The sequence below is a fragment of the Heterodontus francisci genome, chromosome 2 (assembly GCF_036365525.1).
Source record: "Heterodontus francisci isolate sHetFra1 chromosome 2, sHetFra1.hap1, whole genome shotgun sequence".
Taxonomy (NCBI): Eukaryota; Metazoa; Chordata; class Chondrichthyes; order Heterodontiformes; family Heterodontidae; genus Heterodontus; species Heterodontus francisci.
Window position 1 is genome coordinate 114189429 of NC_090372.1, and position 14879 is coordinate 114204307.

The 14879-nt window shown below is 41.2% G+C and overlaps 1 protein-coding gene across 5 annotated transcripts in view; it reads right to left on the reverse strand.

The window, feature by feature from the left end:
• LOC137346271 (glycoprotein-N-acetylgalactosamine 3-beta-galactosyltransferase 1-like) overlaps positions 1–14879 on the reverse strand; it is a 52002-nt gene that overhangs the window by 17684 nt on the left and 19439 nt on the right. For 2 of the 5 annotated variants that reach the window (XM_068009753.1, XM_068009737.1), the window contains exons 2-5: positions 14178–14220; positions 9927–10032; positions 7337–7582; positions 2481–3148 (exon numbers count right to left, since the gene is read on the reverse strand). In XM_068009753.1, coding sequence (XP_067865854.1) covers positions 2481–3148; positions 7337–7565 — 897 coding nt within the window. In that variant the 5' untranslated portion in view covers positions 7566–7582; positions 9927–10032; positions 14178–14220. The remainder of the gene's footprint in view (positions 1–2480; positions 3149–7336; positions 7583–9926; positions 10033–14177; positions 14221–14879) is intronic. The other 3 variants (XM_068009761.1, XM_068009746.1, XM_068009770.1) reach the window with 2 other exon arrangements.

Below are 14879 nucleotides of genomic sequence, written 5' to 3' on the forward strand. Positions count from 1 at the left end.
CTGCTGTAAGAGCCAGAGCCTTCGGAGGCACTGCTGTTCAGAGGGGTCAAGGAAGTTGACCCTTGGCCTGTAGACCCTATGTTGAGGGTAGCACCTCCTTAGAACTGCAGCCCTGTGTCCATCTCCTCTGTTCTGTCCAGTTGCACGAGGCTGTGGAGAAGAAAAGAGTTGCTGATCAAGTTGCTGCCCCTGCCGCTGTGGCTAAGGAGCCGCAGGAGGCTGCAACACCTCCTCAGAGGTCCAACCAACTTCTGAATATGTGGATGCCATGTCGGAGGGAAGTCTCACTGGAAATATGTGATCACCCTCAGGAGGTATCCAAGGCACCTGAAATAAGTTGCACAAATTGGGTGTCCTCAACGAAATCAGTGATTTTAGGTTGAAGGAACTGCTCCCATCAGCGCAAGCCTTTCATTGTGGCTGATCACAGGCTTGCCGGTTTCACCCTTTATACTGCTCATATCATGTCATTTTCACTCTACAATGACTTCCTGCTGTGCACTCACCTTCTCCAACCTACCGAGTTGCAGACCCTGCATGGAACCTGTGTGCTGTTGGGAAAGAGGAATCCATGCTTAAAAAGGCTCTAATTACCCTTTCAACTGCCTTAATTGGCTTGCAGCCAGATTCACCGGGGTTCCCCGCTGCACTCGCAACCCACTCCGAATAAGACGTTCTTTTCCCCCCGAACTTCCAACGGGCTGGGAACATACTGCCCGATGGAGGCAGTTGGGAGAAGAGTGATGAGATTGATCCTAGTTGTTTTTAAAAAAAACACTTTTTATATTACATAGAACACAAACAGCTAAGTTAAAAAGTAAAAGCACACTTCTAATCTTAGTAGCACAGGCACCAGGGTATTTGGCTGCAGGAGACTGGCACATAACCCTTGAATTCTGCCCCCCTCACCCCTCCAAACCTCCTCCAGCCCCCCAGGACCCACTTCCCCAGACCTCACAGCACTAAAGTTCATCTCTCAGTGTGCACAAAGTTCAGTCAATTATGCAACATTTTCGGGTAAGTCTGGCTGCTAATTGATTGGGCCATTGCCCATCCAGGTTGGATTTTGATTTCAGTAGCAGACTATGATGAAGAAAGACAAGTATTCTCCTATTTTTGTTAGACAAACTTCACCCACATTGTTAGTAGTTAAGAGTATTTTCACATCACGAGAAAGACAAGTTAGCTTTGCCTCGCTCCATCATTCCCCAACTTACCATTGTGAAAAAAACCAGAGGGTTTGGTACAAATCCGTTCTAAAACAAAAAAAAGTGCAGAGCAACAAATCTATTCCATGGATTAAGTTCTCCACATGTGCAGGTGCAGACATGCAACAAACTGAGCTGCAGTTTTGATATATGCTGAGGATTTGAATTACTATTCACTTTTCTACCGAACCTGGATATTTAAAACTTCCCCAAATTCCTTTTTGTAGCCCATAACCTTAAACAAAAAGAAAAACTGAGCAGGTAAAAATCACTTGGACGTCACAATAAGGGATGCCCAAGAAAAATTGAAATGAACTTAGTTTTATCGGCAGGCGCCATTTTAAACCTCAAGCAGCGACAGTGCTCTACAATAAAAAGGGACTTCATTCTTGGGACAGCTCGGAGCAGGAGGCAACTTGACCAGGTTTGGAGGTGAATCTGGAAGCGGCAAGCTGGGAAGAGTTTGTGTGAAAAGGGGATGCTTTGAAAGATTTTTTAAAAACTGAAGTATAAATGTGGAGCATTTTACACTGGAAGTGCTCCCCCGATTATTCCCTCTCCTTTAACCACCCACCCAATACTCCGAGTCCTTGTACTGCTTGGTCATGATCTTATAAGTCCCTCAGATCCATGATGTATGAAAAACCATGGTACAAGTTGCTAACACAGGATCTCACACAAATAAAAATGTTCTTTTCCCCTCCAGAATGAGTTCATAACAAGTGTAGTGGTAAATGATCTGTTAAAATGGGTAGGATTGACAAGATGCAGAACTTAAACAATACAATTTATGTTCAGGTACTGTAGTAGCAAATCACGTTACAACGAAGGCGTTCATATTAGTTGCACATGGGAGTTCCAACAAACTCATTTTTGAAAGAATGGGAAAGGAAAAAGAGCATTTTACACAAAGTGGGATTGATTTTAAATACGTTACTGACTTCTCAATATTTGTAAACCAAAAAATGCATATTTATGGACAATTCCCAGATTAAGAAACCACCTAAAGCTTTCCATTTTTCCATGTGTGGACCAAGTGAAGAAACATCTTCTGCGTTTTAGTGACTGTGGCCATGAATGCCTCCACAATTACAATTGCTGCTTAATGAAAAGTCTGTAAGTTGTGTAGTGAACTGCATAATATCGGTTTTCTCTCTTTCCCAGTATGAATTACACAGCCTGTTTTGGACTAACTTGTCCAAGAAAGATAATGAGATTAGATGAAAAATAGTGGTTGGCCTAAAAAGTAGCTATGTATGTTTGATGCCTTACCTCCTCAGCAGGGTAGAAGCAATAGTTCCAATACCAGAAAGTTTTGGGCAAGTAGCTTTTTGACAAATGATGCTCCGGTGGAAAAGGATGAAATGTTTCCTTTTTATTTGTGTCCCTGGAATCACCAGCTTCTACATTAACAGTCTCCATACATCTCCCCATGGCCAAATCTTCAGTCGATGTAAAATGAGTGCATTTCCCTGTCTTGAAGGCATCAATAAATCTTTTCAGTGCTTCCTTGCTCAACACATACCCGGCTCCACCACTCATGTATCCTTGCTTAACATATGGCTTAAATTTTCTTCCAAAGAATATAGGCTGATCAGGGGAGTACCTTGATAGCAGCCAGCGCAGATTATCAACAATCACATAAGTGTCATCATCTGCTTTCATAAACCAATCAGCATCATTCAAGTGATGTTCATGAACATACTGAAAAGCCTTGATAGTTTTCCAATATAACTGGTCCCTGCCTTCTTTTACATCCAGTCCCACCGTAGGGAAATCTTTGTTTTCTTCTGAGCTCATGAAAAGCACAATGTTACATTTTTTGCTCCAAGTGGCTTTGATGTGTTTGGCCTTTGTGGCTAGGTTCTGGGGCCCAGTCATCACCCAGCAGAGGATTCGCACTCTCTTATACAGTTCATCTGCAACACTTCTGTTTTCATCTGGATAGAGAAGATGCATGTATTTATTTAAATCATTGAAAAAATATTGTCCAAGGGAATCAGTTTAAAATATCAGCTGTGAACATTCAGAATATTTTGTACCCATATTACTTTGGTCAAAATACTTCTAAATTAGATAACACTGGAAAAAATGTAATTGCGATAAATGTATGGGTGCATACATCAATGAAAGGAGTCTACAGAATAATGAGGACACAGAGAGACACTTGGAAGTATATTGTAGCTATTTCTGAAACATGGCTTAAAGAAAGGCAGGAATGGTAGCTCACCATTCCTGGTTACAGGGTTTTCAGACAGGATAAAGATGGTAATAAAAAAAAGGGTCACAATATTTGTTAAACAATTACAACTGTGAGGAGTGATGCTATGCTAAATGGATCAAATATCAGTTGCAATGAATAATAAAAATGGCAATCACACTATAATATACTCTAGATAAAATGGATTACAGACCCCCCCGCCCACCACTCACTCACTCACAGTCAGAAGGCTATAGAAGAGCAAATATGTAGGCAAATTCCTGGGAAGTGCTAAAACAATAGGGTAGTAATAAGTAGGGGATTTCAACTACCCCAATATTAACTGGGATAAAATCAGTGTAAAAAAGATGTAAAGAATGCAGAATTCTTAAAATGCATTGAGAACTTTTTTAGCCAGTATGTAACAAGTCCAACAAGAGAAGGGACAGTCTGGACTAAGTTTTAGGAAATGAAGCTGGGCAGGTGGAAGGGACATCCTTGGGAGAGCATTTTAGTGGTCGCGATCATAATTCAGTCAGAGTTAGTGTAATTATGGAAAAGGTCAAAAACAGCCCAGGTGTAAAATTCAATTGGGGAAAGGCAAATTTTACTAAGCTGAGATGTGATTTGACAAAAATGGACCAGAAACAGCCACTTGAAGGTAAATCAGCAGCAGAGCAGTGGGAGGCATTCAAGCAGGAGCTAGTGAAGGCTCAGAACAATATGTTTTCACAATGAAAAAGGATGGGACTCCCAAATCTAGACCCACCTCAATGTCAAAGAGCATGCAGGTTAGGATAAGGCAAAAAAAGGAAGCTTATGATAGATACCGAGGGCTCAATACTGCAGAAAGCCTGGAGAAGTATAGAAAGTGCAGGGCTGAAATTAAAAAGGAAATTAAGAAAGCAAAGAGAGGTCATGAAAAAATATTGGCAAGTAAAATAAAGGAAAACCCAAAGATGGTGCATAAATAGATTAAGAGCAATAGCATAACTAAGACTGATCTCTAATCGGTCCTAAAAAAGTAATTTACGAGTGAAGGTGGAAGACGTGGGCATAGTTCTTTACAGGTACTTTGCGTCTATCTTCACAAAAGAGAAGGATGTTGCAGACATTGTAATTAAGGAAGAGGAGTGTGAAATATCGGATGGGATAAACATTGCGAGAGGGGAAATGGAGGAAACAGGAAGGGATTTAGCATCTTTGAAAGTAGATATATTATCAGGCCCGGATGAAATGTATCCCAGGCTGCTAAGAGAAGCAAGGGAGGAAATAGCAGAGGCTCTGACCATCATTTTCCATCCTCTTTCCATACTGGCATGGTGCCGACGGATGAAGGACTGCTAATGTTGTACTGTTGTTTAGAAAAGGAGAAAGAGATAGATCAAGTAATTTACAGGCCAATCAGCCTAACTTCAGTGGTGGGAAAATTACTGGGAAAAATTCTGAGGGGCAGTCTAATTCGTCATTTAGAAAGGCACGGAATAATCAAGGACAGTCACAGCATGGATTTGTTATGCGAAGGTAGTGTCTGACTAACTTGACAGAATTTTTTGAGGAAATAACAAGGAGGGTCAATCAGGGTAGACCATTTGATGAAATCTACATAGATTTCAGCAAGGTTTCCACAATGTCCCACATTCCAGCCTGGTCAAAAAATTAAAAGCCCATGGGAATCCATAACAAAGTGGCAAGTTGGGTCCAAAACTGACTCAGTGCCAAGAAGCAAAGGGTAACGGTCAACCGTTGTTTTGTGCCTGGAAGGCAGTTTCCCCAGTGCGGTTCTGTGGGGCTCAGTGCTAAGTCCCTTGCTTTTCACAGTATACATCAATGATGTAGACTTAAATGCAGAGGGTGTGATTAAGAAGTCTGCAGAGGATATTGTCATGCAGGCCCCCACCTGCCAAGAATGAGGCACATTAATTTTGCCACATGGACATTAAATTTCAAATTGTTGCTAGGAAGAGAAGCCCGTGACAAGGGGTGCCAGGCCCCTGGCTGGAAAGACATTTTTGCATATTAACATATGGTGGTCGGAACAAAGGAGCTATCCCCTGCTCCAATACAATCCACAAACAGACATGGTCAAACCAGTTAGTCACATGACTAACCTGCTTGGCAGTCTGGGGTTTTTTTTCTGAGTTGTAGAGTTTGAACTGAGAGCCTGCAGAAAGCAGAATGCTCTTGGATTGAAGCAGACGTCCTCTCCTGTCTGCCTGATTTCTCACGGAACTCCAAAACCCACTGAAGACACATGAACCCCAAGAGAGAAAAGTCACTTACAGCGAACAAGGTTTAAGAATAATACTGGGGCCCAACAAAAAGCAAGACCTACCTACAATCAAGGACTCTACAGTGAGCTCAAAGAACCGTAACAACTCTTCAGAGATTGCCTCAAACTTTTCCACTTTATTTTTCTTCTGCTCTTTCTGTCCCTATCTGCATGTGTGTATCGCGTATGCATGCTAGTGTGGGCACATCGTGTATCCATAAGCATTAAGCCAATTAGAGTTTAAGTTTAATAAATTTCACTTTTCTTCTTTAAACCTGAGAAAACCTGTCGTGATGGTTTCTTTGCCTTATAATTAGAAAGCAGCGAATAAGAATTCACCAAGGAGGAGCTAAGAACACAGCGTGTTTAAAATTAAACCCTGTTACAGCAAGGTGAAGGCTGAAAGGGAACCCTAGACCTCCTTCACACCTGGACGTAACAAAATGAAAATCGGCTACGTGGTTGATAGTGAGGAAGAAAGCAGTCGGCTGCAGAAGATATCGATGGACTTGTCAGATGGGCAGTAAAATGGTAAATAGAATTCAAGCCAGAGAATTGCAAGGTTGATGGGGGTGGGGGGGGGGGCAACCAATGCAAAAGAATACACAACAAATGGTGGGATACTGAGATGCGTAGAGGAACAGAAGACCATTGAAGTGCATGTCCACTGATCCCCGAAGGTAGTTGGACAGGCAGATAAGGTGGCTAAGAAAGCACATGGGCTACTTTCAGTGAGGCATTAGCTGAGGCACAGAATATAAGAGCAAGGAGGTTATGCTAAAACTGTATAAAACACTAGCTAGGCCACAGTTACATTACTACTCACATTTTCTGGTCACTGCATTACAAGAAGCAGGCAATCACAGTAGAGAGTGTACAAAGGAGATTTACAAGGATGTTGCCAGGGCTGAAAAAGTTTAGCTACGAGAAGATTGAATAGGCTAGGGTTGTTTTCTTTGGAACAGAGGCGGCTGAGGGGAGATTTAATTGATGGGCCTAGACGAAGTGTATGGGAAGGACCTATTTCCTTTAGCAGAGTGGTCAATATCTAAGGGGGCAGATGTTATATATTTTTTCAAAATTGTTGCAGTGGTAGCAGACACCATGCTTTTGTCGAGATAGAGGTACAGTCAACATTGATCACTGTCAAAACCCTTCATAGTGGCAGTTTCAGTTGTACATCGCCAGAGGCCTCCTAAAACTGAATGGCCCATAGATCGTTGACCCAAGAAAAAAATTATATAGAGGTAATAATATACAACATACTCTTTTCTGTAGTTTTGATACAACATATGGCCAATACAATTTGTGTTGAAACAAATTTGTTTAAGCAAGCATTCCCCTGACCCCAAATGATTTATTATAGCTAGCAGAGCAGCTCAAATTCCTGATTATTTTTTTTTGAGTTCCTCTCAAGTTTCTGATAAGTGAACTCTGACTTTATAGTAACAAATCTTAGTGAGATGCAAGGCATTTGAAAGATGTTGCATTTCACATAACATTTATAAAACAGAAATTGAAGTTCTCTGATTTGTAATATTACCTGTAGTCATCAACTATCAATTTTCTTACATGTCATCATGGTACAATATGGCTTTATCAGGATTCAAATATCAATTAATGGCAGCAGAGTATGACATAGAATTTGAAAGATACCTTTATGTTGACTGATGTCAGCATTAAAGTTCATCTCTCCTTGAAGATGTTGATGGTGCTGGTGGTGGTGAGAATCCTCCAAGTGACCATGAGGGTCATTGAAGAGCAGATGACTGTGCTGGGGTGCTTCCTTATTTATTGCACTAATCACTAGATGGCAAATGACAAATCCTAATCCTAGCCCACAACAAAACATGAGCAGAGAAATTACAGACCGTGACATCGCCATTTCCAAGCAGTAATGTGCTGGGGGAAAGAAAGGGGGAAAAAAAAGTGTCACCATGAATAGATTGCAAACACATTGAAATATTTCATTACAGGTAAATTCACAAATGTAAATGCTGATCAGGAGCGTGATTATTCCATTGAATGGTGCTTACAAGTAGTGGATATTTTCAGGGGTATAGATCACTGCCACCAAAACTTTCAAAATGACTCACTGAAACTCTCACCCTTCAATTTGTATGGAAGTTCTGAATCAGTGGCCTTGATTATTATATATTCTTTTATGTATGTACTTAATTCTATCACTTATTTTAAAACCCAGGACAAACAGCAAGATGGCCAGAAGAAATAGGTAACTACAGGTAGGGGCAGGTGATAACTAATGTAGCCTGGGAATAGTGAAGCTGAGGTCCTGGGTTTAGGTAGCATTGAGGGGCGACGTTGGGTGACACTCCAATGGGAGCATTGCAATACTGTGGCAGTGGGTGTTAGGATTTTTTTAAGATTGGGACTTCTCTCCCTTGGAGTGTCTGGGGTGGGGGAGGCAGGAAGGGAAGGTTTGGAAGGCCACAGTGGTGGTACGAAGGGGTGCAGATTTGTTGTGTGCAGGTTGTGGGGGTGAGAGGCTCTCAATTTGGGCACAGGGATGTTGCAGCACTGCAGGAAGCTTAAGAATTTAGATCTGTGCCTTTACCAAGCACAAAATCCAGCAATTTCTACTGTTGAAAAGCAACCAAGCATTTTGCATAATTTATAGAAGAACATTCACATGATACTTTTCTCTATTTTTGGTACAAGTCTTCTTGGTCTGAGGTGAGTTGGTTGCTCACAACCAGGACAGTATCACAGGGACCACAAAGCACTTCAAGGCTCAGGAATAGAAAATTACCTCTGCTGTAAAGTGTGCCTGCGTTGTTACAAAAGGTTTTATTTCTGCACTAAAATCTGAGACCTGTGTGTGTTTTAAAAGACTGAAAAAGGATTTTCAGTAGACTTGGACACCTGCAAATAGCTGGAATTTTTTTCTATGTTGACTTTATATGCAAGAATAGGAGAAGCAAGCAGTTTCAAGGAAACAGCAAGGTGTTTTGACCTCCCTTTGAGTGACAGAAGAGACACGGTGTCTGGACATGTGACTATGATCCGGTAGATTTTTTTTCCACTTGGACTTTTAAAAAACCAGTGAGCTGGACAAGGGGCAGGCATTTTTGAAACTTAGATCTGGCCTGCCTGGAGACTGGAGAAAAAAAGACCTCTCTCTGTAAAGGAGACTTGCATCTGTTGAAAAGAAATCCTGCATTTGAAAGGTGGCAGATTCCTGTTGCTTCTTGTCTCTGTAGAATTCCTGCATCCAGTGAGATTCCTGTTGCCTTCTGTGTTTTGGGAAATCATGGAAACTGAACAAAGTTTCTACTGCTAGACTGCTGCTTTAAAATCCAAGCAGGCCTGTTGCTACACCCTTGCTGAAAGACCTATGTGAAGCCTGCTGCAGACAAATTGCCTTGAACGCCTACCCATCACAGACTGTTCATCAACCTCGCGTGGAGAGACTTCGAGTGGCATCCAACTATTCGAATCCGGGATACCTCACCGTACCGAAAACATCCTACCAGAACGCAATAAACTCAATCATTTGATTTTTTTTCCTTTTTATTCCTAACAAACAGCTGTAAACCAAAACACTTTTTTCCCGGTTAACCGTTTTGTTTTGAATGTATGTGTGGATTTATCTTATTAGTAGTTAAGACTTATTATTTCTATTCAAATAAACAGTTAATGTCCTTGTTGTTAAAAGAAACCTGGTTTGGTGTGCTTTATTCTGGGGGACAAAGCTGGACTCAAAGTGTACAAAGCCATAGTTCTCACCACCCTTCAGTATGGCGCCGAGTCATGGGTTCTATAACCGCCATCACGTATGCCTTCAAGAGCGCTTCCATCAGTGCTGCCTCCACAGCATTCTCAAGTTCCGCTGGCAGGACCACATCTCAAACATTGAAGTCCTGGAAACAGCCAACATCACCAGCATCGAGGCCATCCTCCTGCAAAGCCAACTGCATTGTGCGGGTCACGTTGCCCAGATGGAGAGAGTGACCTACCCAAGATCATGTTGTATGGAGAGCTGACCACGGGTTAAAGGACCAGAGGTGCCCCAGGCAGACATTTCAAGGACTCCCTGAAGAAGTCCCTCTCTGTGTGCCACATCGACCATCGCAAGTGGGAAGTGCAGGCCATAGATTGTGATGCCTGGAGATGCTACATTGGGAGGACAACAGACACCTTTGAGATGGAACAAAGAACCAGCATGAAAAAGAAAATGAGAAGGATAGATCTAAATGCCCCCAGCAGCGACTAAACCTTCACGTACCGGCTGTGGGAGAATCTGCTGGTCACGGATAGGCCTGACGAGCGGGCCTGCAACTGATGAGTACAACCTTCCAAAATCTTCATCCGCAAAGAAATTCCAAGAGATTCTGGAGGACAAATAGAGTGTTTAATTTGGCTATTCTTCAGTTGGTGGGAAATTTTATTTGATATATGACCCGTGGAGAAATGGGACTGAATTAACAGTGCATTTCTCCCGCCTTGGTCATAACATTAACTGGGGGCTCTTGCAGAATCAAAATCCATTGCTAATATTGTTAATTGTGAAGGGAATAATAATTGAAAGAGAAAATAAAGGAACCAGGTTTCTTGTGTAATAGGGTAAAGTCTCAGCTTAATTTTAGTTAAAGTTGTCAAGTCACTAAGAGTTAGTAGCACAATTGGGGTTAGAATTGAAATCAGGTGCTAAAAAGCAGAAATAAATGATGTAAAAGCCCAACATTTGAAATTGGAAGATTGCAAGTCAGCGGGGAATGCAACTGAATTGGCAAAGATTCAGTTAGAAATTGAAAAACTTAGGCTTCAACAGGAGAAAGAAAAAACAACAGAATTGAAAAAACTTGAGCCAGAACAAAAAATGGGAAAACTTAGGCTTCAACAGGAAACAGAAAAAGAGACAGCAATAAGAAAACTTGAATTTGAAAAAGAGGAAAGGGAGAAAGAGAGGGAATTTAGGTTGAAAGAGATGGAACAAAGCAAAGGGCTAGTCTTGACTCCAGGTAAAATTCTAGTCAGGAAGAATCTGAATCCTGCTGAGGACCCAGCGAAAAGCTGTTTAAATTTACACAAACTCTAAGTTTGAAGAAAGGGACGTAGAGGCATTTTTCATTTCTTTTGAAAAAATAGCAAACCAAATGAAATGGCCAAAGGAAAGCTGGACACTGCTTATGCAAAGCGGGTTGATGGGCAGAGCTCATGAAGTTTAAGCCATGCTTTCTGAAGAGGCTTCTGCAGATAATGAGATGGCAAAAAAGGTTATTCTCGCTGTGTCTGAGTTAGTCCCCAAAGCTTACCAACAGAAGTTTTGGAACCTCCGTAGATTGGCTGGGCAGACTTATAGAGAATTTGAGAGGGTAAAGCAAATTAACTTTGATTGTTGGATATGAGCAGTAAAGATGGAAGCCACCTATGAGAAACTTAGGGAACTGATTCTCTTGGAAGAGTTGAAAAATTCAATCCCTCCAGTTGCGAGAACTCATGTAGAGAACCAAAGAGTTTGAAAATCCAGGCAAGCAGTGGAAATCACTGATGATTTTGAGCTTGTGAATAAGCCAAAACCTTGGTCTGTCACCCCCACAAACCTGAGAAGGATAAGAAGGTGGGAGATTGAAAGGAAGGCAAGTAGCCAGGGACAAGAAGCAACAGGTGGGAATGCCCCAGGATCCCCTTCTGAGGCCAGAAAGGAAGCTGCTGAGGGTAGAAGCGAGGTCCACAAGCCGACGTGTTATCATTGCCACAAGGTGGAACATCTTCGTTCAGAATGCTGGAAGCTGCGAGGTAAACCCATGGGCTAATGCAGAGAAAAGGGCTTTGACGGAGTGCAGCAGACCAGGCTGTAGCGTTGACAGCAGCTATAAAACCAGATACAAAAACCAAAAAGTGAGTGTAGAGGTTGAGAATAAGATACATGAAAGTTACAGAGAATTCTTGTCCAAAGGAAAAGTAACTCCATATCCCTCAAGTGAGGCAGGCAAACCTATTGTTATACTTAGGGATACAGGAGCAACCAAACTCTTTTGCTGGGGAAAGGTATAACATTTCCACCAGAGAGCGCACTGAATGCTAAAGTTTTAGTTAATGGTATTGGCGGGAAGTATATACCCGTACCTTTGTATCGAGTGCACCTAGAGTGTGACCTAATGTCTGGGATAGTAACCATAGGAGTTGTCCATAGTTTGCTGGTAGAGGGAACTGACCTACTCCTAGGGAATGATTTGGCCGGGGCAAAAGTATCAGTTTCTCCCGCAGTCACAGAGAAACCAAGAAGTTAAAGAAACAGAACAAATTACAGGAACAAGTTCCAGGAATTCCTTTCTGTGTAGTGACCCAAACAATGGCTGAATAAGTTCCATTGTCGGAGGTAAAATTGGTACCACAGATAGCCGAGTATCTGAAACTTTCCTTGGGGATTTAGATAATCCCAATGAGATTTTTAACAAGCCTTCTTTAATCACAGCACAACAAGCTGATCCAAAGTTACACAAAATAGCACAGTCGGCTCTGACAAAAGCTGAGGCAAAAGGAGTTCCAGAAGGTTATTATGCTGAAGACAGGGTTCTGATGAAGAAATGGAGACTGCCTCACAGACCTGCGGATGAAGACTGGACGGTTGTTCGACAGGTAGTGGTACTACCTAAACATCGCCGGGAATTATTAAGGTGAGCGCATGACATTCCTCTAGCAGGACACATGGGGATGCGGAAAACCAAATCACATGTAAGTCAACATTACTACTGGCCAGGTCTCACAATGGACTTGGTGCAGTTTTGTAGGTCATGCCATACATACCAAATGGTGGGAAAACCGCAACCTACCATACCCCTAATTCCCATAACAGTTATTGAGGAACCATTTAGTCGGGTGTTGATATACTGCATAGGACACTTGCTGAAAACAAAGGTGGGACATCAATATATACTCACTATCATGGATATGGCTACTCAATTTCCAGAGGCCATTCCCTTGAGGACAATTACTGCTAAAGCAGTAGAGAAGTTAACCCAACTCTTTACGAGATATGGTTTACCACTTGAAGTTCAATCGGATCAAGGTTCTAATTTCACGTCCAAGATATTTCAAGACGTCATGGGCAATTTGGATATCAAACAGTTAAAATCTTCAGTATACCATCCACAGACACAGGGAGCTTTAGAAAGATACCATCAAACTCTCAAAACAATGATTAGAGCATACTGTCGTGAATATCCCCATGATTGGGATAAGGGGCTGGTCTTCCTTTTATTTGCCACTAGAGATGCACCAAATAAGTCTACAGGTTTTAGTCCCTTCAAATTGGTTTACGGACATGAGATAAGAGGTCCTCTAAAACTCATCAAAGACTGATTCTTAAAACAAAGGCATGAATCTTCGGTACTAGACTATGAATCCATGTTCCGGGAAAGGCTCACGAAAGCTTGCAATGTGGCTCAGGAACACCTTAAAGCATCCCAACCACTATGAGAAAATGGGCAGACAAAATACAAAGAACCAAACTTTTCAACCAGGGGATGAAGTATTATTACCTTTACAGGGTGAATCATTAAAAGCATGGTTCAGTGGTCCGTATAAAGTGGTCAAAAGAGTTGGTAAGGTAAATTATTTGATTGACACCCCAGATCGCTGGAAAAAGAATCGGCTGTTACAACTATACAAAAACCTTGGTTAGACCACAACTGTGCAAAGTTCCAGGCACTTAACCTTCAAAGGATATACTGGCCTTGGTAGGAGTGCAGCACAAATACACCAGAATGTTATGAGGGCTCCAAGGGTTAAATCATGGAGAGATTATATAAATTAGGCTTGAATTCCCTGCAATATAAAATCTAAACGGGTGATTTGATTAAGGTTTTCAGAAATTTGAAAAGGAACTGATAGAGTAGAGAGAAACTTCTTCCGCTAGCAATGAGGGCCAGAGCTGGTTGAGGACAAGGCGACATGACTTTAAAATTAGAGCCAGGCCATTCAGGATAGAAGTTAGAAAACACTTCTTCACGCAGGGCGGCAGAACTGTGCAACACTAACAAAAAACAGTAAATACAAGATTAATAATTTCAAATCCAAGATTGATAGATCTTTATGCTACCCAAGGATATGAGGGGATATGGAGTCAAGTTGGATGGGAGGAACTAGGAAACAGCTCAACCATGATCTCTCTGAATGGTGGAACAAGCTCTAGGGGCTGAATGGCTTACTTCTATTCCTATGGGCATCTACTGGAGTATTTCTATGCACTCAATCTATTACCAAACTTTCTCTACTTTAACTCCTTCAATTAAACATTAAAGTTTGAAAAGACCCTTATTCTTCGTGATTCAAACTGTAAAACTATTCACGGTAAAAATAAAATTACACAAATCATTTCATTTAACATTTACTACTTGTTTGAATTGGTAGTCCTTTCATTTATGTTTGCATGCAAGTCATTCTGATTGCACTAAAAGGTTGGGCAACTATGTGATCGCTCATACTAATCTGCAGGGGTGTTCAAACAATGGAACTATAAAGTATGCTTTACCTTTATTTCCTTATCTTGTTCCTGACTGCAACATCTGGAAAACCTAAGGCCAAAGGACAATTTTTAAAAAAAGTTATTTTAACGCTTTCATCTTGGATGAAAAAAAGACACTTTTCTGTAGGTATACATGATCTCGTCATCTTTTGACACACCTGCAAATTCACTGCCAAGACGACAGACATTCTAGCAATGCTGCTCTGAAGCCAACCTAATTAGTCACTTCAATTTTCTCTCTGTCTCCATTAACTGTGTCACTGTGAGGAAGTTGAGATCAGGAAAGTAAATTTTATATCTAAATTTGACCTCTAAAATGCTATATTCACATTTAGTAGGCAAGAATAAATTACTGTAAAATGTCTGCCCACGCCCATTCCATTTCATTAGCAAATTCTTTTCAATAATGCAATAAATAGGGAATTACCACCACAGCCCTTAACTAATCATCCACATTAAATGTAAATACATCATTTTGGGGTCCAACTTAGAATATGCTTTCCTTTAAAAGATTATATAACTATAGTGCATAACGATGCATAGGATTTTTTTTAATATGCTTTGCAATGCTTCAACTGCATGATACCATAAACAAATTATTTCCACAAGGTCTTCAATTTAGTGGGAAAAATTATCCAAATTAAAACAGCACATAATTATAATCATAGAATGACGACAGCAAAGAGGGAGGCCATTCAGCCAGTCGTG